The sequence below is a fragment of the Hippoglossus hippoglossus genome, chromosome 24, assembly GCF_009819705.1.
Source record: "Hippoglossus hippoglossus isolate fHipHip1 chromosome 24, fHipHip1.pri, whole genome shotgun sequence".
Taxonomy (NCBI): domain Eukaryota; kingdom Metazoa; phylum Chordata; class Actinopteri; order Pleuronectiformes; family Pleuronectidae; genus Hippoglossus; species Hippoglossus hippoglossus.
Window position 1 is genome coordinate 13,276,980 of NC_047174.1, and position 26,791 is coordinate 13,303,770.

Below are 26,791 nucleotides of genomic sequence, written 5' to 3' on the forward strand. Positions count from 1 at the left end.
TTCACTAGAATCAATTAGTGTTTTTTATTCAGCCATCTACAGAGACTCAAATAATCTTCAGCTTCATGACCTAAGAGAGGAGTCAAGTGGACAATGTTTGAAGTATCTTGGATGGAAAAATCTCTGACATACTGTAAGGGCTCGGTCACACATACGTGAATATCACGGGTCAAAGTTCACCAAAGTTGAACTCCATGCAATGCCCCCCTTGCTTCCGCTAATTGGACATGAACGGGTGCGGAAGGTTTGCCACTGCTTCATTCACGTATGTGCGACTGTTTCATCCCTAGAACCTCGTGTTAATGGAGATCATCATGACATGTAAAACACTGCAATTTAACTTCTATACCATTCACGACTAAAACAAATATTGCTCTAACTGTTCAGTTCTAAACTCTGAACTTCTATCTGACACAGAAGACACACACTGATCCCACCCCTGGACAGAAAAAACAACATACATCTTCAAGTCATGAATATCAACTATTATTTCAGATTTAAATGGAGTAACAGAATTGGAGTGTCCTTGTTCTGATTAAGAATTTGCCCATGAATATCTACCTAAATTTCTGATACACACAACGAGCTAAATAACCACAGTGGGTGGATACAGGAGGAAGACATTTGCGGTTACTGCTCAGCAGCAGATTCTCAAATCCTTCCGATTTCTCCTTCAGGTCTTCAGAAATGTAACATCGGAGCACAGAGAGGATCATTAAACTGACAGACCTTGATTTAGTCACTGCCGACCGGGACACTACAGGATATGAACAGAAGAAAACGGGTACAAAAATACAACAAACCTCACACAGAGACTCACAGCTCCCTTCATCCCAGCCGTCCAATTCAGCTCCCCCGTCTCCAATAGCGGTTTCATTTGAATCAATGTGTTTTTGTGCAACTACAGTGTCCAGGAAGTTCAAGCAATCACCAACCAATAATCCCCCCATGTGAACATTTCAACAGTAAAAAGGACAGTAACCTTTTTCCAATCCCTCCTTGGCTTTAAGGCATATGAGAAGTCAGTGAAGGTTAACATCTTGGCTTAGCGTCCCATGGTTGGCATAGTAACAGCTGGGCTCGTCACCGTCGCGTCCTCAGCCTTCCACTGTGATGTCACCGTCTTGATCTGAGTGTAAAACTGGATGCCCTGAAGATGGAGAGATAACTGCTGCGTCAGGGAGACAAGTTTTTCATTGCGTTGATCTAGTGACTCACTGCTTTGTTCTTTTTTTTTACCTGTTTGCCGTAGAAGTTGGTGTCTCCTCTGAATGAACCTCTGGAGCCAGTGAAGGAGAACATGGGGAGGGGGACGGGGATGGGCACGTTCACGCCGATCTGTAGAAACGCAGACACGCGTTAGTAAGAAATCATACAGAAGTACAGCAGGGGGATAAATACTTCATGTATTTATATTACTGTGAGTTGCTTGGAAAATGTAGGAAAAATATGATAAAATCGAATATACCAACACATGCACTTAACGATGCTCTGAATTCCCTCAGACAAGAAAATGTAAGGAAGATGTGTATAAATAATTCCATTTGGATAAAGATCACTCCACATCTATTTGCAATAGACGTGCTTTTCGACTCCACTGGGAAAAGACTCAATTATGATATAACATCTGGACAAGACTTATGTTTGGGCTACAATCAGGGGTTGATCAACAGAATATTTAATATCTGTGAGTTTGGGCTATTGGTTAGAGAAAAACAAACATCAAACGACATCACCTTGGACTTGGATTTTCCACACATTTTCTGATGTTTATAAATCTAAAGATTAATTATTTAATCAAGTATTTAGCAAAGTAAGCAAGTATGTGAATAAATGTTTCTTGCTTGGGACCATTCCAAATTAGCTCTTGCTGGATTAATGAATACGTGGGATTGTAACATGCAGTTACATTTCCAGTTTAAATGGATGTATAGCTAATTCACACCGAGGATGTCACTTTCATTAACACTTCAGTATCATTGCGTCACTCCGGTGAATATTCTCACTTCACATGAACTCAGGATATGTTACCCTCATCCAAACGAGAACACCTCCCACACATTTACATGCAACCAGTTTTGTCCCAGTTAAAAAAAAAAACATGTTTACATAAAAGCCTGTTTCTGAGTCTCACCTGTCCAACATCAACTTCATGTGTGTATTTGCGTGCTGTGGCTCCATTGGTGGTGAAGATGGCAGTCCCGTTGCCGTACGGGTTACTGTTGATTAAAGAGATAGCTTCGTCCAGATTGTCAGCCTCCAGAACCACGAGCACCGGTCCGAAGATCTCCTCTCTGTAACACGTCATGTCCGGCTGGAAAGAACAGCAGAGTGATCACACCAGAGTTTCCACCAGCATTTCACATCATCCACAACGAATCCTCGAGGACGCTTCATTACCAGCACATTGTACAAAGTTTAGGATGTTATATAAATACCTAGACGAAACAGGGGTAATGTGCCTACAGCTAATCTCTATTTTTAGATGTTTACGAAGGCTCACAATCAACACTTAATGGTGAGGAAAATGTCACTAAGCTTCATGTTTTTCTGAGAGTTTTATAAGGCAAGTGTCTTAGTGTGAAGTTCTTCTTAGCATGAGAGTTTTCTCTATTGTTTCCCATGCTATTCATAAGGGGAACAAATCAACTGGGGTGGAACTCGTGGTCAACGATAAGGCCAACCAAAGAAGTTGTGGGAATTGAGACATCATTTTAATTAACCAGCTTTGTCAAACATATTAAACTGAATCCGTTTTTGAGAGGGATTGTTTGCATTAACCATTTGAACTATACATACAATTTCACAGAAAATAAGCTTATATTTAAGTGTTATTAAAAAGGACATTTTATTCATGCTGAAGTTTGTTTTCTGAATTCTTGATACATAAGTTTGTTAGAAAGCAAGGACTACTTCTTATTATTCTCTATTAGACTTTTTAGGAACAAAAAAATTAATGGTAATGTTGCACCTTTAGTTCTAAGTTCCAGTTCTCATCTCACCGTAACATTGCTCAGGATGGTTGGTCCAACAAAGTTCCCATTTTCATATCCTTTGACCTTGACATTCCTCCCATCCAGCAGCAGCCTGGCCCCTTCATCAACACCACTCTGGATCAAAGACTCCACCCGGTTCCTGGCGTCAGGGGAGATCAGGGGGCCCACATCGGCACCAGGCTGATCACCTTCAAGACAAGGAAAATGTATTTATTGTTCAGGAAAACACACAAGAGCTGATACTATAAAAGCAAGAACATTTTTTTTTATTCACACTGACAAGGGCACTACTGAAATCACCTGCATTGACACGGAGGGATTTGGAGCGCTGCACCAGCTCTGGGAGCCATTCGCGAGACTCCCCGACGAAGATGGCAGTGGAGAGAGCCATACAGCGCTGGCCGGCTGCTCCGAAGGCGGCGCCCACCAGCTGGTTGAGGGTGTTCTCTTTGTTGGCATCAGGCATCACCACACCGTGGTTCTTGGCACCCTGAAACCACAAAATGTAGGACACTGCTCAGTTGGGTTTCTCCCCAGTAGACAGTAGGACATCAAACAGAGGCAGCACAGCGCTAACCCTATATGTAACGAATGATTGACAGCTAAGTGCTCAGCTGTTGTCATGGTAACGGAAATCGAACTAATTCTGCTCCATATGTATCTGTCCAGAATATGTGTATATGGGTTATTTGTTTAGTTAAAATGAGAACTGAGTTTGCTGTACCATGTTGGACTGCACCCTCTTGCCGTTTTTGGAGCCCTTCTCGTAGATGTACTCTCCAGCCTGGTTGGACCCCACGAAGCTAATGGCTTTGATGGCTGGATGGTCACAGATGAAGTTCACCGCTACAGAAAAATACAAACAGATATAGAAACACTTCATCATCATCAGTGCTGCCTCCGTAAATGAGCACCGAGGCCTTGGATACACAGATTCAAATCCTCCAGCCTAAACACTTGTAAATTAACTAACTTAGATATAGGCTGCATATATTATGGAAATGTCCCATCTGCATATTGCCAGGGGGTATATGATAAGTGTTTGAATCATCGTTGAACCTCTCCCCACTGTTTATTACACACCAACCGTGGATCTGAATGAACAGGAGGACACACAACCTCGCACACTCACCTGCGTGCTGGCCGTGGATGATGTTGAGTGTACCATCTGGTGCCCCTGCATCCTGAATCATTTTAGCCAGGAGCATGGTGCATCCTGGGACCCTTTCAGAGGGCTTCATCAGGTACGTGTTGCCGCACACCATGCCGATAGGGAACATCCACAGCGGAATCATGGCAGGGAAGTTAAATGGGGCAATGCCGGCGCACACTCCAATGGGCAGGCGGTAGGTGTAAGTGTCCATGTCCTTAGTGATGGAGGGTAAGGTTTCCCCCAGCATGAGGGACGTAATGCTGCAGGCGTGCTCCACCACCTCTGAGGGTAAAAAAAAAAGAAGAAAGGATGAAGATAGATAAGAGTGCAAATAAAAACAGATTCAGAACAATACTAGAGTTATAGATCAATAGAAGAAGACATTTTAATACAGACAAAAAAATAGAACAGTTTGTACTTTGGCCTCTCAACGAGTAAAATCTGTTAATTTACTTTTTTCCCCCCCACTGTGAGAAAAAAAAACTTCCAGCGCCATTACTCCCTGTACTGTTGAAAATCTCTATTTCTGGCAGCACACCTGCAGATGTAGCATGTCTGTCAGCTAATAAGTTGAAAGATAGCGTGCCAGAATTATTTGGGCATCCCAAAACTGGGAGCTGTACCAAGTACAAAAAAAGTCTTGTAACCAAAATATATCTTTCTTTATTTGCTAGTGCATTTGGCTCTTTTAATTTCTGAAGATGATTCTAGTTAATGCGCAACTGCCAAAGTGAGCAAGTGCACCAGGGTGAGGGGAACTGCATAATTAGTCCACACAGACAACGTGACTCAGAGCAGGAGGGGGGGGTCATTACTTATATTGCTGCATGTACATTAATTCATTAATATTAATAACCAAAAGTTTTTTTTCTATCCTCTTGCACAGTGCTTTACAGAGAAAGCAGAACACTAAACAAGCTGGCCACACTTTAATGTCAAAACTGAGAAATGTAATGCTGCAGGAACAATTAATAATTAAGTTAACCCTTGTTTAGATATGACTAATTAAGTTATGACTTTAAACTATAATGAAAACCAGACTAACCCTCTTTAATCCAATATGGTCAAACCTCGGTCCCAATATTAATTCAAATTAAATCACTTTACACAGTGCCAGATTTGTCAAAGGACTTTTAATCAGGAGATAAGACACAACCGGCCCTCTGATCAAATCTGGATATCAAAACTCAAATGGAAGTAGAGTCGATGCATTACTTACGCAGTCCTCTGTATACATCTCCCTCTGCATCAGCCAGAGTTTTGCCCTGCTCCAGGGTGATCACTTTAGCCAGTTCTTTCTGGAAATATAAGGAAAAACTATTTCAGACATCAGCAAATTGATTTTAAGCCCTCCCCAAAAAGCACACATTTTCTTGCTCTCCAAATTTTCAATAACATGGACTCCGTTCAGACATAATATTAACATCAGATCACAGGTGGTCAGCACAAAGTACATAAGTGAACGCACCCAAATCGACCTGAGATCTGATCACTCAAACCACATTGGGAGGTGGTCTGAGACGCGTGTGGCCACTTTCCCTTATTGTGTGAACATAAATACGACCTGTGCCACATATGAAGGAATGTCCTCTGACCCACTACCGGCACACAATGAATCTTAAGTATTTTAATTCTTCTCAGTGACCATTCATCGATTTATTTGCGGCCACTGCCACAATATCAACACTGACGACCACATATCCCTTTTTCTGTCCAAATGGGTATAATCATTATTTTCACAGCCGTGCTACAACTCTTCAATTCACTCAGTCCCTCCTGACTCCGCTTTCTCTCATGCCGAACCGAACACATCTGTATAGTTGGGCTTCATCCGCATTACTACGTTTTCATTTGAACACGCATTCACCTGGCTACACCAAGCATCCACATTACTCCAGAGTTTTACAAATGCAAAAATTGAGAAATGTGGGAACGCTGCTAGCCTTGTTTTAGTTTGAAAACGTCAGGGCCCCTGCTTAGACTAGACGAGCAGAAACAGAGGCATTTGGAAACCATGACGTAGACTCTAACAACCATATGCTGATTGGGTCTTCTAGGTCACGACCTAGCCTTTGCTGATAAGTCAGGCTCGTATTACATGACCGCTTTCCGGATGAAAACAACCAATGTGTCAGCCTCGGCTAACAGTGTAGAGCACAACCTGGATAATCAATTACAAGCATTGCTGGCACTTTGCAGACGGATGTTGTGCAGTTTAATTCTGCATTTTACAATGATACAACTGTAAACATGAAGAGGAGACGAGCCATTATTCGTTTGTAGCCAAGCTCATTCTGCAACTAACAACCAACTGCTTCCTGTTAACATCGGCACACAAAGCCCACTGTACACGAGTGGTCACATGATATGCGTTTTCAGCCGTGTTGGTAAGGACGGGTATTAAAACTGATATAGAGACACTTATCACTCGCATGGACAGAGGTCAAAAACGCTGTAGTATGGATGTAGCCTCAGACTGGAAGAAAACCACCTCATTGAGTCTTTTGGAACAGAAATGACATGTTTATCTCTCAGGACAGATGTTAATACCAGGTCTAAACGGGGCCACGGAAACACAACAAGCAGTCAGTTACTCTGACAGATGCTCCTTACAATGTTGTCCTTGATGAGCTGCTGGTAGCGCAGGAAGACCTGCTGCCTGCTGAGGATGGACGTCTCCGACCAGGAATGGAAGGCTCTGGAGCACGAGTCCGCAGCTGCCAGCATCTCCTCCTGGGTTGCTTTGGGAACACGTCCTACCACCTCATTAGTGGCCTGAGGAGCCGGAGACAGTCCACACAGACAAGTTGACTCAGAGCAGGGGGGGTTCATTACATATATTGCTGCATGTACATTAATTCATTAATATTAATAACCAAATGATGGTTTTCTATCCTTTACAGGTTTTTATTGTGATGTAAACAGACGTCTAGTTGTTCAAGCTGGAGCCACCCATCACCTCCTTACCAGAGGCTTATCCTTTCATGGCTGTGCATCAACAGGGACGGATTTGAGGATTTAAAACATTGCTTAACTTGCTCACTTTATAAATTAGGTTATTGGAAAATGATGAATCAAGATTTTCTCCTCTCCAATGTATACACATTTTTAATACAAAGCTGCACTGGTTGTTTGCAGCCAGCCTTTAGTAGAGAACTTGTTACTGCAGCTTCTGTGCAGGTTGGATATCGTGCATCTATGAATACTCACAGGGTTGTGAATGTCGAGCCATTCCGACGTGTTGGACTCCACAAATTTGCCATCAATGAACAGCTTGGTGGTGGGCTAAAAGGATCACAGAAGCATATGATTAACTCGCTCCCCTGCTTGGTTACATCATTAATTTAGTTCACCGAGGGCGTCTAAATCTATCACTTCTACAGCTACAGCATTCATTTTAGATCTGTCCACTTTCTGTACACCGAGTTCTGTAACCGGTTTATTTTTTATATTCTAGTTTTCCTGAGAAGACATTTCTGGGATAAATCTTGCTGATTCAAAGAGTTTTCTATGTTACACTAGCTGTGTCCCAGTTCCACACCACACACTCTACTTCTAGGCAGGGTTTAAGTAAATGGAGCATATGCTTTGGGTGATCAAATACAGTGCACTAAAAACTAAAAAAGTGTTTCTTCATTAGATCCTTAATTCTGATTCCAAGACCTTGAGAATTCCACTTCAATAAGTTTCTCATGTGACCAAATAAGCATGAAAATTGAAAACCCTGCTAATGTCCCCCATAGGTAATCTAAAGAGTCAAATTAAAGAGCGCCAGAGAAATGTTATTATCTAACATCTCTTTATGGGGTTTTGGCTGTGGCTTTCTTAATTTGAAGTTGGATTTCTGACATTACAGCACAGGCAGATGTGTCACCTCATGTCAATATGAAAACATGTTGATCCTCTTTGAAAACATTGTACCAGGAAGGTAAATGTATTGACCTAGGAAAATGACTCTGCATTGCAGTGAGTGCACAGTGTGAAATGAGACACTTATGTATATAGATTTATTGATTTGGAACCTCTAACATGTTACAATAGGAGTGCATTAGTATGCAATGCTACTGGGAACCTGTGCTTTCATTTAAATGACCTTTTTAGGAACAGATGAGAATGCACCAAAGACTCCACACTGGTGGTGGTGTGAGCTGCAGATCATGTGCCATAAAAATCTAAATCTGGAGATATGTCAAGTGGAGACCGACTGACAAACACCACCAATATAATCTGCCAAATTGTCACAGATACATCAATATGATCGCCAAGGAACTAAAACGTTCAAAGAAATGTAAGGTCACTATGCTTTAAGGACCCAATTTGAACCCTTATCGTAGATGTTCATGTTATCAGCCATTAAACCTGTGATTGATAAACCATCAGATATTGATATTGGCAGAGCCGTAATCCTGAAGATGATGCAACACAACAGGTCGTTTTCAGAGCCTCACAGAGTCTGACATAACATTCACTCGCGGTGGGTTACGAAAGCTGCTGAGTCTCTTACCACTGAGGAGGAGGAGTAACATACGCGACCCAGCTGGATGTGGGCCTGCGAGGGACAAAACACCAGAGCATTAGTCCAGCACACTTCATATTGAACTCTTTGTCAAAGGTCGAATGGACAAACAGCTAAATCGGAGATGTGCACTGACCTATCTGACTGTTAAAGTGATGCAAACAACACACACAGAGACAGAAACATGAAACACTTGTGCAGTGGACCAGCGTGTGAGCCAGTGACATGTTAGCTTTAGCTATTTGCACAAGCGTCGGGAACAAACTCTTTTCAGCATAAGGTGAAAATGAGCCTGCTTTACCTTCTTGCTACGTAGCGACCGGAGAAGAATGGCTGCCATTGTGTTGAGTTCTTGTTTCTGGTTCCCCGCTGCAAAGCCCTTCAACCGACCCAGACCACACAGAGAACTTCGGCTAGCAGAGGACACGGCGACGGGATTTTACACGCTGCGCTTTCACTCGATCTACAAAACATAACGGCTGCGGATGTGGAGGATTAGCAGCGGCACGTATGATTTGTTTATCTGCAGAAGCTGCGCGAAGTGCGATTGGCTGTTTCTGCTCGAGGAGGGCGGGACCAAGCGGGATCAGAAGCCAATCGCTTCTCCCAATTCCCCAGCCGCCCTACATTACACGAAGCTGATTGGCTGCTCCTCCGAACCGGGACTCGACTCCTCTCAGATTCTTGAGTTTGGAGCTTTAAAAAACTACTTGATGAACTTTAGCGTGAAAAAATCGGAAGTTTTCTCAATAAAGTCCAATTACAACAGTTTTTTATGAAAGGACTAAAGGTAGTATTGATTTGTGAAGGAAATATTTGCTCACACCGAGTGGCAGGTGACAGTTTCCATGGCAACACGCTTACAGGCAACATGGACTTCCTACAGTGGAGTTGTCATGAAGTTGCCAGGTGGATTGAGTCTATAGGATTTCCACAATACAAAGTAGGTTAACACTCCCCTGGTTATAGATATATTACATTATTATTACAATTACTATGTTATGTTTATCAATATTTCACCTTACTTACTGTATCGTTTCTGTTTCAGGCATGTTTCACACACAACTTCATCAGTGGCAGGAAGCTCATTTATGTAAACTGTATCTACCTGCCAAGACTCGGAATCACAGATTTTAAAGATATGCAGGTATTAAGAAGAAACTAGATATTTTTTTTTATTCTAATCTTTAGAGAAAAAAAAAGGATGTTATAAAGGAGCCTTGTTTACATATCAAAGCTGCAGGTTCACACAATGATCAAGGAAGCTTCATCAGGGTGAGCCAAAGATGATGATGACACTTTAGATTTACTTACTCTTCACCATCTGGAGCTGAAACAAATGATGGTGTCTTTATGTTAATTTAGTCACATTTTTAATTTGAGTAAAAATAACAAGCTTTCGTGGCATCTTGTAGCACAGACATTTTTACAGATTTTTTACCAATCATGGAGTGAAAAGTGAAAATAAATAAATCAAAAGACTAACCTATAAAGCAGAAATAATTCTGTTACATCCATGGACTGGCTCCAAAAGTGAAGCAAAAGTATCTAGATCACCCCTAGTGGCTGGCTGCAGTATAGGTCATAAATCCCACCTCCTCCATGTTAGGAGATGGGACATGGACCAAATTGTAATGTCAAAGTACACTTCAAATAAAATGTTCTCAGAGAGGATTTCGGTCATCTTAGATAACTACTATCTCACTAATGTGTGTCTCTGATTAAGTTTGGTTTTAGTTAGTTATTTAAGGACACAAACACATGCTGAGACCTCATGATTGACAGCTGAGACTGACTAGTGATTTGTCGAGCATGTGTATCGACAGGACCTCGAGACTGCGGCTTCATTCTTGATTGCGACTGCACAGACTGGCTCCAAATGTGCAAGATGGCAGCGTTTGTATTCAGATAATTCTGTTTCATTGTGGACAGTAGGAGGAACTGGAGACACATCCTATGTCATGTATTCTAAAATCACCCTCCACTGAGCTTCGAGTTATCTTTAAACACTAGAAAACTGGCATAGCCTGTGCCGACTCAGTTGCACATTCCATTTGACACTTGTGCATGTTTTCCTTTGAAAAGTGTGACTTCTAATTAAAGTTGTATTTTCTAACTGAGCGTCACTGCCAGCGAACACCTCAAATCAGCTGTATCACATTTGTGCTTTTTACAGCAAATGTGTTTTTCTCATCTCTCCCTGAGGTCAGAACTAAATTAGCAAAAAACACCTTGATGCTTTCAACTCTGCTTGAATACAGAAGCATCAAAGTGAACCAAAAGAATTCTGCCTCTCATGGTGAGTGTACATTTTTGACAGTTGATTGAGGATTTATATTGATTTAAGCTGTAAGTCCTTTGAGGGGTTTGATTTTGGTGGTGTAACCCTGTAACCTTTCTACCCATGATGCCACAGTCTCGGTGAGATCTCCTTTACAGACTAGACACCATCACTCTCGGTGGGACTACGTCATTAAATAAAGGTTAGATACTGTTAATATACACTTTATCAAAGGACTCACCGATGCTGTGCGCCCATGCAGGTCATCTCTGCTTGTGTGCGTGAGCTGCTGGGAATCACAGAGACCAGGTGGAGCAGCAGCATAGCCGACCCCCTCCGGGACAACATGGGCCTGTTCCTGGAGCAGAGGAGCCGCACAGGTGAACGAGCAGAGGGCCTCACCTACCAGCAGTCCTCAGATGACACGCGTCGGCGAGAGAAGGAGCCCAACGTGAATCACAACAGCAAAGGAGGGCAGTAAAAACCAAGACGTGTCAGTGTCATTTCCTATCACCAACTGTCAGCTCACGATGACTCGGATGATACACTCACTGTGGGTCACATGCAGGCCTTGACATTAACACTTCCCACCAGCAGAATGCGTGTATGCTGTTGTTACTGTGGCGCCAGATATCTTTTTTTTTCCAGTTTTCACTCTCAAAATCACGTCTGAAATGAATGTCTGGAAATCTACCGACTGCCGGTGGGACCTCACGAAGCGAGCAGAACAACAAAGACGTTGTCACACATCTATCAGTGACTCTGTACACACAGCACACTCCCATGCAGTATGATAAAGAGACTTCTTGTTCTGCATAACTATGGATGCTCAAACCATTAGGCTATTCCTATTGATCTCCAGTGGATGTGTTGCAACTGGATGGAGCTATTGATCTGCAGTGTACGAATTCTCTAGGTAATTCCCCGGATGACAACCAACACCTATTTTCAATGTGCCAGGAGGCAACAAGAGCAGTATAGGTCATTTTTCTTTGGAATATAATTTTTGGAAAAAGAACACAGACTCTGCGAGGCCAAGAAGAATGCTGCAACACTACTGTAATGGAGGTATGCACGTATAGACATCTTTGCCAACTTTTCACAAAAAAGGCCATAGGATCATTGCATCAGATAGCGACGGATTGAGTGCCAAGCAGACCCATAGGGAGCCAGGGCTTATGGTTTCAGCCAAGTCAACACTTTCCTGCCAATAATCTATGTAATACATGCAGGGATATCCAGCTATAGGCTGCTGTTATAGAGTCACAGAGTAAAAGTACCTTAGAATCTGAATTCATGAGAAAACTATTTTTAAATATCACGTTTCTTGTGAACACCTTCAGTAAGTAAATCAGCTTCTTGTGAAGAAACAAAACATTTTCCCTCCTTTCATTTGCTAGAATTACATTTTAATTACAGTACTTATTCCTAAGACTTTAACTTTTGCTCTTGAGTCGTCTGTTTCGCAAATTTTACTGTTTCTCATTTGTGTTTCTTGGAATGTTTTGTTTATTGTCTGCCTACTAATTCCACAAACATTTTTCTGTCTGTCTGTATGTGGAACACATATCTTGCTACCATTCATCTTATCGGCTTCACAATTGGCATGTGTTTTGTCAATGGCCCGAAGAAAGGCAGTGTAGAATTTGATGTGACACTTGATGCATTCAATAACAATGTGCCCTCAGTCTGTGGACCAAGTTGAAAATGTCTTCTTCTACGTCCTCAGTTAAACTACAGCCGTGGTCGACAATTGGGTCAGACCACAGGTCACAATCGCTGCCAGATCATTTTGATAATCTGATTATTTTTATTTCAACATATCAGAATGACACATACATTCACGGGTGTTGCAGGCGCTGATCTCCTTCAAGCTATTTATTTTCAAAGTAAAAGCACAACCTTCATTTTGTTGCTGCAATGCTTTATATTGAGCTGAATTACAGAGCTTTTTTTGAAAAGTTATGAAATTGGGTGTGGAAATTGTGTTGGTTACTTAACAGACATGTAATGTACAAAACAATTTGACCAGTAAATCATTCAAACTTGTATATAAACCACACATGTGAATAGTGATAAAGCAAATTCAGTTCGATTTTATGAAACCATTGACTATAAAATCTTCATTGCAGATAAACCAGGTAGGATGAACACAAAGTTTTCTACCTTCACTTTGCACCCCAGACTGTTTAGAATGAGCACTGCACTAGTTTCGCAAATTTTACTCTTTCTTATTTGTGTTTTGTTTGCATCTTAGAATCTTAGAAGCTCACCATATCCCCGAGTTAATATAAAGGTTGAATTGAAAAAAGAGTATTATTCAGTCCCATATTAGTTAGTGCATTGCTCCTGCATGTCTAAATCTAATGAACATGAGCATTTTATTTTATTTTATATTTCGTTCTTGGAGAATATTATAGGCCCATTGCGTTTTCGTGCAGGAGGGTTGAAGCTTACATGAATAAATTATGATGCCTGCCTGTGAGATAGGCTGAGAGGCACTGCTGCATCTGTCTGCGCACACAAATGGTCTCTGTGCAGCTCGGAGCGCCCCGATTACCATTCCGGGCACAGCAGCCCCCTGGTCAGGAATGGAGCCGGGTATAGGTGCTTGACAGCCAGTCAGTCCGGGGTGCAGGAGCAGGAGCAGGGGGAGGAGGGGGTGAGATACGGGCTGTATTATGGCAGCAACCTTTCCGTCAATCTGGATTATCTCGCGCTGAGCCCCCGTGCGTCGCCGGCGAAAGCGACAAGAACATCTGGCCGCATCCAGCTGCATGAACGCGGGCGGCCGCTGTAGATATTAAAGCAGCCGCCGTCGCCACATAAGGCGTTTTCTCTCTCTGGAGGTGCGGATGCGCAGTGGAGGCGATCCCCGCACAGCTGCAGGCAGCCTCCGAGCCACACCGGGACCCTGCACGCTGCGTTTTCCATCTTTCCTCTTCCCCACCGAAGGAGGAAAATCTGAGCTGCACTCCTCGGATTTTTTGAGGGCATCAACACAGAGGAGAGGGGTCGTCCTTCTACGTGGAGGCTCATGGATTTCTTGAAGGGCATCGCTGGTTACGCAGGCCACCATCACATGTTGTAGGAGCCGAGACGCGTGTTTTCGGGACACCTGAATTATCTCCCAAGAAAAGAAGAAGAGACCCCATCTTTTCTTTTTTTTTAAGGCAAGACAGTATCAGTATGCTCTCAGCTCCTCTGGGAGGAAATCAGCTCAAACCCACCACCCTCCTCCACCTCCTCCTCTGAGTTGGCTTGATGTTCCATCTGCAAGGTAAGTTCAATATTTCAGGATGCCATTGGTGTGAATCGCAGCAACTCTTTTGGGGAGGGGGGCATTCACTTTAAGTAGTTCTCTCAGGACCCCCCCAATCTGAAGGGGTTCACATGTCCCCCCTCTTTTGACATGGGGGCTGTTAAACCCACCAGCAGGACCCCTGCACCGCAAGGTCAGAAAAAGATTTGCCAAGGAACCACTGTCAGATAAGAATTTTTATTTTTAGTCTCCGCTTGGCTGCATCCTGTGCTGTTTTTTTCTTCTCCTACAGGTGAACGTGATAATCTGATGTGGCCATTATTCAGCCCTCTGTTGGATGTACGAGCTGCATGCAGGATAAGATCCAGATCTCAGATGTGCAGATGTGTTTTATCGTGTCATTCTTTCCTGATCTTCAGAGGATAGGCAATAATATGTGACAGTCTGTGCTGTGGCTTAACCCCCTTGCTGATATGCAAATGATACATCAGCCATTAGGCAGAGATAAAGTCTAAATGAGCCTAAGTAAAACATGATAATATGATGTGGGATGACTGATGAAGAGAGGTGAAAATGTGGTCCCGGAGATTTTTCTTTCCTCTTCTACAAAGGATGACTTCCACTGATCTCGCCTTTCTAGTGTTAGTTATCACACATCTTATTATTCATGAGTGCTCGAGGCAGCATTGCAACTGCTACAACCAGTGAAACCAGGCTCACGCCTCATTTTGCTGCCTCTATTTGCTCCGACTGCTGCGTTAATGCACTCACTGATGTAGCCTGTGTGCGCTGCTACCTTTCAGCTGATAGCAGACACACACACACACACACACACACACACACACACACACACACACACAAAGGTGATGTGCGCTGCCTCGGCACCTCTGCAGACCCGCTCCACACTCACTGACCCAAATTTATTCCGCTCGCCACATATTAAGCTTTTTTGTGTTCTGGCCGAAGAAGGGTTTCTCACGAAGATCTGAGATTGTTTGCCACACACACACATGCATGGTCCATATTTGGTGCCTTTACTGCCTAAGAGGGTCGCTTTTTTGATTACACAACAGAATGAGGGGAGAGGATTATACATTATTTAGTTATTTTGTTGCTGTGTTGGGTGGAAAATATGAGGGTCTGTGAAAGAGGGGAAATGAGCCAGTAGGTACTCTGATCGTGGATTTAGTTCTGGCTGTCCTTGTTTCCCCTCATTCAGACTGTGACATGAAGAAAAAGCCCCTGTAATACAGACATGGGTTTATCACAAAGACAGGCAGGGATTTCAGATTTTTCTTAAACGTACTGTACCTGAAATTACACCTGGGAATTGGCAGATGTGGGAAATCCACAGATCTGCGGGCCCCTAATGTGGAGAATATTCATTTGAATGGGATGTATTGATATTCAGAGAGCATCCCAGGGACATAAGCCCCTCCTCCTCGCACGCCACAACGTTGCAAGTATTAAGATCCAACATCAGTGATCAGCGTTTATTTCTTCTGCTCCAGTATAGACAGCAGCTCCTATAATATTGAAGGGACTCCAGTAATAATATATGAAGCAAAACACTTAGAATTACAATGTTGATGAACAGCTCTTCTATTGATGCTATCCTTCTGGCTGCACACACACACACACACACACACACACACACACACACACACACACACACACACACACACACACACACATATTTGTGTCTCCATGACTTCAGAGGACGTTACAATGACTTACATAGATTTCCTGGAGACTTACTCTAGCGTTAACCATAGTTACTACTTACCTAATCTAATCTAACCTAACCTAAACCTAAACCTAAACCTACCCTTAACCTACATCTAACCTTAACCTAAATCTAATCTTAACCTATCCTTAAAACATGTTTTCATCTTAAAAATCTAATAATTTACATTATGGAGATGTGCTTTTTGTCCCCAAAACAAGTCCCCATAATGTGATTGTGTAAACAGATTTAGGTCCCCGCAACATGAGTAATATCTGGACACACACCATCAATGGAGTTCTCCATTTAGGTTTTTATTACATTCAGTCTGTCCAAACACTGAATCCAATACAGAATTATCTGAGTGTACTATCTCCTTTCCTCCCATCGCCACAGTGTCATAAACTGTACAGTGGCTCTCATCTGGCCTTTAACCAACCCTTTTTCCTCCAGATAGGACGCTTTGTTCTAAATATTATTATTAGGTAATCTGAAAATGAGCCACTGATTACATCTCACCAAAAAACTGACGTTTTCTGTGTTGCCATGGCATCAAGGCTGTCACCCAAGAGCTATCGTATTCTAACATTGGCAGACTCTGTAGGAAAAGGGTGTCACAGTACATACCCACATGCACAAACACAGATGTGTGAGTTAGACGGCCCATAACAGCATCAATATTTGGTCAGGGTGTTTGGACTCGGGCTACATGAGCATTTACCTGGTAAAATAGAATTTCTACCACCCCAGTCAAAATATGATCCACTTCGGCAGATGCTGCAGCTCCATTTAGTCTCATAAAGCAGGCAGGCCGAGGACCAGTTTCACTGCTCTGTCGATACCATTTTACCATCACGTTGCAGCATCAGTTTACCTCCCTGACACAACAGAGCTTATTTTTGGCAGTAGCGCACGTCCAGCTGCCTTTCCCCCGAGTAACCCAGGTGAGACGCTGCATGCCGAGATGCTGCCATGTGCCAACACGTCGACCTGCGCGGAGGCATACCAAGCAGACCCCGTCTCATTAACTTCCCCTCGCAGGCTCGGCTTTCCCTGATTCCCCGCCCAGACCTGGATTGCAGAGGCTCTCTCACATGATCTCCAGCATAAGTTAGACCATCTGAAAACATATTCCCTGTGACCTCACCGGCCGATTGGCATGCACTGTGCTGCGTAAGGCTTTTGTTGGCGAATGCTACCCCAGGGAGACCATAGATATCCTCTGCTACAGTATACGGGTTCTGCTGTGCATGAATGTCTGTCTCCATAGCTGGGGGTTGTTGTGTAGTGAGCTAACTCTATTAGGGACAAATCCACCCACTGGTGTGTGTGTGTGTGGGTGTGTGCTGTCAGTCTGTTCTGTTCTCTGAGGGTGAAAAGACCTGCTCAGAGGTAGTAAACGAACATTTGATTGACTAAGAAAGGGATTATGCTTAATGAATCAGTAGATTATCTGTTTTCTTGTTTATGTGTGGCCCTCCCAAGTCGTCCCATCATAATGAACAGCCCAAACTGAAGGATAATGATTTTCCGGGGGTGTGACATTTAAAGATGAAGTACGTGATTGATGAATGCATAGATTGATTATCTACTTATTTGTTCATGTACCTGATGAGTGCAACCTGTTATGCAAATCGCCATGAATCCCCCATAATTAAATGCAAATTAGGGAGGCGGCGACAGATATTTCCTGCCCCGTCTCAGGGCTGTCCTTTTGTCCTCGCAGAACAAATTTTGTAGGGATTACCATTGCAACCATTCTCTTCACGTTCGGCTGAGTTTTCACAGACGAAAAAAGCCCCATCTCCACAGAGTGAATCAATATCACGTCTTCGGCGCCATTCGAGCCTGGAAGTAGCAGGTCCTCTCTGCCTCATTGCACTTCCAGAGGCTTTGCCATTCAGAGTCAGAGCAGAAGGCGGTTGGCACACCGACATAAACCCACTCGTGTACACCTCGGCTTTTCTAGACTATCCTCTGTTACGCATGCACACGCACATAGAAGTAGGTCTGGATATTGAACTTTCCACGCAGGTACTTGGAAGCCCGTACACATAGCTTTGCAGCAAACTGAAGTCATCTGCCACTTTTACAGAGAGGCAAGGCAACGTTTAATAATGACCACCAGCTCAGATCTCTGCACCACTGCAACTCAGACTGCATTCCACCTAATGGGGCTGCTGTGTGACTTGGTAAAGTTGTCCCCTTGTAAAAATGAGGCTGTAAGAGACATTGATTCATTGCTGCATGATCAACAGTATTCATGAAAATGTCACACCCTGCATGCTCGCTCCGATGATATCTTTCCGCCCAGTGCTATTATGGGCCATTTTAAGGCGACCTCTCCCTTGCCTTCCTGAAAGACATTTTACCCACCCGTCAAAATGAACTGCTGTCAGCGGCTGCCATCAGGCCTCCTTCACTCCCCTTCTCACATTAGAAAAAATGCCCCCAGATGGCAGCGTGTCACTTCTGTCCCGTCTGATGTTTGCTTTTACTCTTATGGTATTTTCCTCATATTCCGGCTGTCAGGGTTATTACACCATGACTTGTGACTTGTGTGTCCCAGCCCCCAGTGCAACAAAAGCTTTTGAAGCATGAAGGTGCTCAGCTGGCAGGCTCTTTGCTGAGGCAAAGATTTTCCTGCACACTCTCCCAGACCTAACGCCAACAATGGATGCATTACCAGCAGACCACAGAAAGCTATACTCATAAACGAGCCATTCTCTTTGGTATTTAACGTTGAGCTTTTGGATTTTTGCTACTGCCATGGGTTAGAGTCCCTTGCTCTTCTCGTATGTTTTCAATGGTGTTCCTTTCCGTGTGCTGTAACGGGGGACATCCAGAGGGCTAAATATTGCATGCTCAACCAAAGCGACACTAAATTTCAGCTTGGTAAATATAATCACAACTAATGTCGCTCTCGCTCAGGGGAACATTTCGCAGTGCACCTGCAGAGCTGAGTTCTGATCTCCACATTCTTAGTTTGATGACACGCTATATCCCTGACAAGGTCTCAGGATTCATCAAATGGATCCCTCCTTATCCCCCCATCTCAGTCGTGTGATAAGTAAGAGTAGCAGCAAGAGAGAGAGCAGAGAGAAAATCAATAGCGAGGCATAGCACATCCTCGCTGAGGCACTGGGTTCAATCATCCCTTTCCTATCGGCGATATGATCCTGGGAGATATCAGTCTAATTCTGATGAGGCCCTGGACTGTCAATCTAGACTTTCATCCCTCTGTACACAAACATAAAAGGGCTGGTATTATCTTATCAAAAAAGTATGAGCAGGGGAGCAGAGGCTAAAAAGGAGAACTGTCACAAAAACCACACATGATTACTGAGGATGCTTCACTCTCAAGACTGCAGGTGACTAATTAGTTTCATGTCTAATTGCGCAGCATTTATTGTTCCGCCTCTGAGTCGCTTAGCTTCCTGCTCAGAATTTGGACTGTAAATCTTGCTGTGAGCTGGCAGCGATATGGGTTTCAAATCTAGCGGAAAAGCTTTGACTTTACACAGCAGAATCCCCCAGTTCCCATTTTAAGGAGGGATTTTTCAGTGCATGTGTGATTACCCAGCTACAGAAATTACAGCCTGATAAAGATGACACACATCACAGTTTTATAAATAGATTGTCCTTCTCTTTTTCTCCCTCTTTTCTCCCATTGATCTTTTCTAGGTGTATTAACCTGACTGAGAAGCCAAATGGAGTCTCTCCTGGTTTACCTGATAGTTCTCGGGGTGGCTGTCAAAGCCCACAAAGTTCAAGTCTGCCCCAAACGCTGCGTCTGCCAGATGCTCAACCCCAACCTGGCGACTTTGTGCGACAAGAAGGGGCTGCTGTTTGTGCCCCCGAACATTGATAGGCACACGGTGGAGATGCGTCTCGGGGATAACTTTGTAACCAGCATCAAACGCAAAGACTTTGCTAACATGACCAAGCTGGTAGACCTGACCCTCTCTCGGAACACTATTGGCTCCATCGCACCTCATGCCTTCAAAGACCTAGAGAACCTACGAGCTCTTCACCTCGACAGCAACCGGCTAGCCCGCATCACCAACGACACCTTCAGTGGCATGTCCAAGCTGCACCACCTCATCCTCAACAACAACCAACTCCAACACATCCATATCGGGGCCTTCAATGACCTCACGGCACTGGAGGAGCTGGACCTATCCTACAACAACTTGGAAAGCGCACCATGGGTGGCAATCCAGAGGATGCCCAGTCTTCACACCCTCAATTTAGACCACAACATGCTCAGCTACATCCCAGAAGGAACCTTCTCTGGGCTGCAGAAGCTCAAACGGCTGGATGTGACCTCCAACAAGCTCCAGAAGCTTCCTCCTGACCCCGTTTTCCAAAGAGCAGGGGTCCTGGCCAACTCTGGGATAATGGGGCCTTTGTCTTTCGCCTTGAGCTTCGGAGGTAATCCTCTGAGATGTAACTGTGAGCTGCTCTGGCTTCGGAGATTGCGGAGGGAGGATGATCTGGAGACCTGCGCTTCACCGCAACACCTTGCTGGACGCTACTTCTGGACCGTCTCAGAGGAAGAGTTCCTGTGTGAGCCCCCTCTCATCACCAGGCACTCTCAGGTATAACCTCTGCATTTAACTGATAAGACATAACACTTACTACTGTTAGACTGTCTGAGCGAGACATTGAATTCCTCCTCTGTCAACCCGAGGTGGCACTTTGTGCTTTCTGACTGACACACCAAATATTAGCTTTGAGACCCAGAGGTGTCTTACACAACTTGTGGGTTGGACACTGATATGAATATTGTAAAATACATACTCAAAAAATCTAATCAAACTGTGGTCTGTGGGGAGTTTTCAGAGATGTTCTTTAGCAGGATCTTCAGTTATCATTTTACTAAAGCTATTTGCAGGTTTATGATGGATCCACACAGAAGCTCTTATTACACAGCAAAAGCTTACAGTGATTTAGCCCTTGATTCAAGCATCCAAACAAAATTATGATCAAACCGTTGCCAAATAACTGCAGCTATATCGTCTCATTTACATTCAGCAGACCTCCTTTGCATAATTGCAGGGAAAATTATCCTGGACTCATACACACTGCAATTTGCTGTCATGTTGATAATCGTGCCTTCATAATCATGCTAATCCAATATCATGACAAATATCAATTGTTTGATTATGTTTACATGGAATAAAGCACTAAAACACAACATCTCCAATAAAGGCATTAATTGTAATATGTTATACAGACAGAGGATGTTGTCAGTCCAAGTGGTTTTTCAGTTTTAGGACGCAGTGCATTATCACTGTGTGTTTAGCATATGCTGACGTCCTCCTGCTAACTACGTTGCCTCCCTCTGCCTCAGGAGCTGCGAGCTTTGGAGGGTCAGAGCGTGACTCTGCGCTGCAAGGCCAGGGGCGACCCCGATCCCATCATCCACTGGATCGCCCCTGATGGCCGCCTTATGTCCAACTCCTCCAGGGCCACGGTCCACACCGACGGCACGTTGGACATCCTCATCAGCACCGTGAAGGACTCTGGTCTGTTTACACCCCCGCTGGCTGTGCTTGTGTTGTTGACTCGACAAAATTAGTTGTTTTGTTTGCGTACGCAGAAGCCTATAGGCCCCAGTTTATTTGTCTGCCCCAGGTGGTATTGTTGAAGTGTGGAAGAATGATTAAAGTCATGATAGAATGAAGAGAGACTTTTTCAACTTGATGACAGACCGTTATGATTTAGTGGTTAGTTGAGATAAAAAGCTTTTATTTTCAAGACTTTGCCTGTAGTTAAAACAATAAGCCGGTTCCAGTTGTTGATAAGCTTAGCTTAGTTACCTCAGCTTTGCTCTTTAATGGGAGATGCAACACACTTTGGTTTGGCAGCAGGTTATGTGCCAGACAAAGGATCATTTCTTTTTGGATTCTCCACTGATTGACAGGAAATCTTACAGTGATGGCAATCATCCTGGGATTCACTGCTCTGTGCCAAGAAAAAGTAAATCACATAAATTCTTGTGAAACCAGATCTAATCAATTTTACACTAGTTTTTGTATGAACTAAAAATTAAATAGATAAAACTGGAGGAAAACCAGGCTTTACAGGTGTTGCTAGGCAGAGCTTGTTGGACACGCCAACTGTTTTCCTCTCGTTCTAATCATTACGCTATGCTAAGCCAAGCATAGCTTTGCCCAGTGTGAGCCCAGGCAGAACAAAGACATTGTGAGTTGCACACAGAGTCAATGAAAAGACACAGACACACAATTCTTCCCAGGATAGTGTAAATACATGTGGAGACACGTCTGTGCGAGTTGATACATTTTTTAAGCTTGAGTAAAAATTTGCACTTATCCCGGGGCTGTGTGAATCTGATTCTGAGACGTACAGAGATTAGAGAGAAAAGGAGGGAGAGAGACACTGGAGGGAAATAACAGAGGGATGTTTCTGGTGAGTTCAGTCAAAGACTAAGTTGAATACAAAAACACACACTGACACCATCACACATGACAGCTAGCATCTTTGGTTAGCTAGCCTACACCTGATGGGTATGTAATATCCATATTTATGTTTAGAAGCTTGAAATGTGTTCAGTACTAATATTAAATATTTCTAAAAATCTATATTGGAGCCAAATGACTACAAAATGAGCTACGGATCTGGGCCAGGCAGCTGGATGTGGCCCAAGTGTAGGATCCGCAGAACAGGCTTGGACCGGTGTCTGTTGGCACAACGGGCCAATTCTGGCACAGATCTGATTTCTTTTATCTGGGCCAGGTGTGGGCCAGTGCTGGTCTTGAGTTGGCCAAGAGCTGGTCCACATAAACATCCAGTGTGGAGCTGTATACTATCTGTCTTTGTAATCTTTCTATTTGTAGGGGTATTAACACGGATGACAAATGTTCAACCAATTTCACAAATATGATTGACTATGATTAGATGTTATTAATACTGATTTAATGCTAATGCTCATAATTATAGTAAATATGAGGGCGAATGCTAATCTGATTAGTTTGTTCCCCAGGCTCCTTCACCTGCGTGGCCTCCAACCCAGCCGGCGAGGCCCAGCAGATCGTGGACCTGGTCATCGCTAAACTCCCTCACATCACCAATAATACAATCGCAGAGCAGGAGCCCGACCCCGGATCATCAGATATCGCCACGGTGACCAAGACAGGCGCGGGAGACGCTGGAGGAGGGGTGCCCCTGGGGAACACGAAGACGAGCCCGGAGAAGAAAGTGGTAATCGCAGAGGCCACGTCCACCTCGGCCCTGGTCAAGTTTAACTTCCAGAGGAGTATCCCTGGAATCCGCATGTTCCAGATCCAATATAACGGGACATATGATGATTCTCTGGTGTACAGGTGAGGCGACTTTACTCTGGAGCTGCTGTATTAATAAACACCATCAAATTTCAGGTTGAGGAACATGCTCTTTTAAAACTTGATTTGGTTTTTAAACAATAACACTCACAATGGGAACTTCAGAAATACAGAGAGAACCCTAAGCAGTAAAAAATAAAACATATATATATCCACATATATACGCACCAAATAAAAATACATCAGAATAAAACTGCGAGAAAACAAATGAATAGATACATTTACGGAAATGCTCTTTTCGTTAAAAATACTGGTAAAACAAAGCTATTTAATCTCATAAACAAACATCCGAGCCTTAATGCATGCAAATAAGATTAAACTGATTGGAATCATATCCCAGTCCCATGACCCTTGTTTTACCTTATTAGCCTACTTTAAAATGCTTAAACCCCTTTGGATATTTAGTCATTAAGAACTGGACCTGACTGTCAGCGTGATTATTTGTGGCTTCTATAAATCCCATCAGAAAGACAGACTAATGCACTGTATCCGACTCCTGATTCTTCCACTCGTAATCCTCCCTCGCCGGAGTGTACCATTTGCTATGTGCAGAACCTTGATAATGCTTAATCAACAAAATCAAAACTGAGTGTCAGCACTAAGCTGCGGCCCGATAAGAAGATGAAAGAGGAGTCAACCGGTGTTTTACACAGGACAATCAGACGCTTTGCACACGTCCATCTGAGGAAGCGTCCGACACAGACATCTTTCATCTCTCAGTTCTCTCGCTCCATATTTAGCGTTAATCAATGTGATATGAAGGGATTGTTGTTGAGATGCTTTTTTTCCCATATGAACTTTGACCAAATTTATGACTTATATATAAGTTATGAGGGAGATGGGTGAGTCTAGTGCTGAACAAACGGAGGCATTCTGCATCCACAGCTACTGAAAGCAACCTTTTATCCATAATGTTGCAGTGTGAATAACCCAAATGTCACAAAAGATTTATGCCTAGAAGATCTTAAATAGCCCCCTGAGAGATAAAGGACTGTCATGTCATTTTATCGTCACAAAACAATAAAACAGATTATCTGATTTGCTTCTGTCTCATTTCATTTAACCCTCTCTAATCTGTGTCGGAACTCACAAAGCTGTTTTTTGTTTTGTTTTTTATTCCAGAATGATTCCTCCGACTAGTAAAGACATCCTGGTAAACAACCTGGCGGCTGGTACTCAATACGACCTGTGCGTGCTGGCCATCTATGACGACCAGGTGACCTCACTGACTGCCACCAGGGTGATCGGCTGCATTCACTTCACCACAGAGCCACAGTACCTGAGATGCCATTTCATGCAGTCCCAGTTTCTCGGCGGCACCATTGTGGTTATTATCGGAGGGATTATTGTGGCCTCAGTTCTGGCTTTTATTATCTTCCTCATTGTGCGCTACCGGGTGTGTAACCAAGGAGATGCAGATAAGGTCGGTTTGGCATGATTCCCTCTGTTTTGTTCTTTTTCTGTTCATTATCTTTGCTGATATTGAAACAGAGGTGTCTGAAAAAAGCGCCTTCATCCCGTTTTTTGTTCCCCTGCTTGTCTCCTGTCATGTCAGGCTCTGGAGATGGGGGATATTCGGTCACTGAGCAGTGATGGACAGCTACAGGGCTGTGGGGTCCCCAAGTCCCTCTCCAAGCAAGTTCTACGTCCGGAAAAGAATGACAAGGAGTGCCTCAGAGTTTCCCTGCCTCCGCCAGAGCCAGACAAGCAACGACCGCCAGCTGTAGCCACTACCAAACCTTCTGTCCCTGACTGCACTGTCTCTACCTCCGCTGCCAGCCACAGCTGGCACCCGGCCTCCCCAGGTGCCCCGAGGCCCAAACGTTCCAGCGCCCCACCAAAACCCTCAGAGGCTCGCCGGTCTGAAGCTCAGGCAGATGTTGAGCTTGAGAACATGAACCGCAATAACTCATCGGAGGTTAAAATGGCAACCACCGTCGCTTTGGCTATTCCCGGCCAGCCCACCAACTGGACCGCCGTCCCCAGGGTTCCACGGCCACACCAGCCCCCCCAACAGCATTACATGACTGTACCTGCAGGGGCAGTGAGGGTGAACCGCAGGCATTCCCTCAACACAGACTCCTACAGGGAGCACTGCTATGTAGCCTACCCCAAAACCGGGGCCAGCCTGCGTTCCAAACGCAGCCTGTCGATGAGCGTGGAGCTGCCGCAGCTCGAGAGCACAACAAACATTCACAGGGCCAGGGACAAGCTCTCCAGGTCTGAGTGGCTTCTGGAGAGCACTTTATGATTTGGAGTTTATAACCTGTGACTTCTTGTTTTTTTTGGATCGGATTTGTGGCCCGTCGAGGAACAGACAGGGATTTTATGCCTTGTTTTGAGCTTTGCGCTCTCTACTGAGGGACCTGTAAGCTTCTCTCATATATCTGAGGGCAAGGCAGGCACACAGGGTCGTGGGAAACATTTCACATTTGTTTTCTACCTTATAACCTATCAAAGTCTTCTTTATAACGACACTTGATCGAACTCTGACGAAAGGCACAACAATGTATAAAACGACGTCATGTACAAAAATGTTTAGTTGTGTGAGATACTGTATATCTCATTACAACCATAAGTGTTCATATGGTATTGAATGCAGTAATCTCGACACTGTATTATAACCAAGCAGGAAACATGCAGAGGGTGGGGTTATTATACTCACAGTCTCATTGCCTGTTACTTAAAATGATACAATCTCTGAACATGATTCTTGTCTCCAGCTCTACAGAAACATGGTGACATGTCTTAATTAACTTGGCGGTGGTTTGGAGAGATTACGAATGTGCTTTACATCCCAGAGGTGTTGGAACAGAATGTAGTAGACAGACAGACAGCGCTCCATCTCCTCCTCACCAACACTCCCAGACACAGCACAATGCAGCATATTTGTGGCACAAGTCGACTCAGCCTAATACTGCCCTCCGGTTTGAATCAATACATTTTTATCACATAATTACATAAAGACTCTACTGCGATAGGATTCCTGTCACGACCGATTTGAGCAACAATTGAACCAACATGGACGACGTGACAGGTGCAGCGAGGTAATCTAACATGACAAGAGAACTCCATCCAGGGGCGTGGTTCATTTCCATATTTTTTACTTACTGACGATGACAACCATTGTAAATGAACTTGTTGATGTAAGAGAAACGATAATCATACGTATGGAAGGATGCCAGCTCTTGATTTTGCTGTTGTTTCTGTTTGATGTTTACCAGTATAAATAAACCAGTGATAAAAGGGAAGCACTCAATTTTATCTTATTTTAGCCTTGTGAATGACCCCCCCCGACAAGTTTTTCCCCACACGTCAGGAAATGGAGACGTCTCACACAAGCGCATTAACGGAAAACGTGACCGCAAAAGCCTCAGCACAAGTGCAACAGCCACAAAGTGTCCAAAAGCGACAACATGAACGCAGAAGCCACAACACAAATGCAAAAGCCACAACATGAATGCAGGAGCCACAACACAAATGCAAAAGC

General features: G+C 43.8%; 3 protein-coding genes across 3 annotated transcripts; 2 read left to right on the top strand and 1 right to left on the bottom strand.

Moving 5' to 3' along the window:
* On the bottom strand, positions 1-9,161 carry LOC117758403 (methylmalonate-semialdehyde dehydrogenase [acylating], mitochondrial-like). The gene is made up of 12 exons (XM_034580043.1): positions 8,967-9,161; positions 8,654-8,698; positions 7,360-7,434; positions 6,763-6,924; positions 5,369-5,447; positions 4,129-4,431; positions 3,721-3,842; positions 3,297-3,486; positions 3,003-3,184; positions 2,135-2,314; positions 1,240-1,338; positions 1-1,150 (listed from the first exon to the last, which is right to left on the bottom strand). The coding sequence occupies exons 1-12, from the start codon at positions 9,003-9,005 to the stop codon at positions 1,046-1,048; spliced, it is 1,581 nt and encodes a 526-aa protein (XP_034435934.1). The 5' UTR covers positions 9,006-9,161; the 3' UTR covers positions 1-1,045.
* Positions 9,094-12,091, top strand: LOC117758404 (sterile alpha motif domain-containing protein 15-like). The gene is made up of 3 exons (XM_034580044.1): positions 9,094-9,608; positions 9,714-9,812; positions 11,209-12,091. Exons 1-3 carry the CDS (start codon positions 9,441-9,443, stop codon positions 11,425-11,427), a joined length of 486 nt encoding a protein of 161 aa, XP_034435935.1. The 5' UTR covers positions 9,094-9,440; the 3' UTR covers positions 11,428-12,091.
* Positions 12,092-13,435: 1,344 nt separating this feature from the next.
* lrfn5b (leucine rich repeat and fibronectin type III domain containing 5b) lies at positions 13,436-26,549 on the top strand. Its single transcript, XM_034580182.1, has 6 exons — positions 13,436-14,226; positions 19,619-20,535; positions 21,291-21,465; positions 22,944-23,283; positions 24,424-24,724; positions 24,857-26,549. The coding sequence occupies exons 2-6, from the start codon at positions 19,645-19,647 to the stop codon at positions 25,550-25,552; spliced, it is 2,403 nt and encodes an 800-aa protein (XP_034436073.1). The 5' UTR covers positions 13,436-14,226; positions 19,619-19,644; the 3' UTR covers positions 25,553-26,549.
* Positions 26,550-26,791: the final 242 nt, after the last annotated feature.

Coding starts and splice junctions, on each gene's coding strand:
- LOC117758404 (XM_034580044.1), top strand. CDS start 9,441: ATGAAAGGACTAAAGGTAGTATTGATTTGTGAAGGAAATATTTGCTCA. Junction 9,609..9,713: donor TAGGATTTCCACAATACAAA/GTAGGTTAACAC, acceptor TTTCTGTTTCAG/GCATGTTTCACACACAACTT. Junction 9,813..11,208: donor CAGATTTTAAAGATATGCAG/GTATTAAGAAGA, acceptor GCGCCCATGCAG/GTCATCTCTGCTTGTGTGCG.
- lrfn5b (XM_034580182.1), top strand. CDS start 19,645: ATGGAGTCTCTCCTGGTTTACCTGATAGTTCTCGGGGTGGCTGTCAAA. Junction 20,536..21,290: donor TCATCACCAGGCACTCTCAG/GTATAACCTCTG, acceptor CCTCTGCCTCAG/GAGCTGCGAGCTTTGGAGGG. Junction 23,284..24,423: donor GATGATTCTCTGGTGTACAG/GTGAGGCGACTT, acceptor TTTTTATTCCAG/AATGATTCCTCCGACTAGTA.
- LOC117758403 (XM_034580043.1), bottom strand. CDS start 9,005: ATGGCAGCCATTCTTCTCCGGTCGCTACGTAGCAAGAAG. Junction 6,925..7,359: donor GGCTCGACATTCACAACCCT/GTGAGTATTCAT, acceptor CCGGCTCCTCAG/GCCACTAATGAGGTGGTAGG. Junction 1,151..1,239: donor CCAACTTCTACGGCAAACAG/GTAAAAAAAAAG, acceptor CTCCATCTTCAG/GGCATCCAGTTTTACACTCA.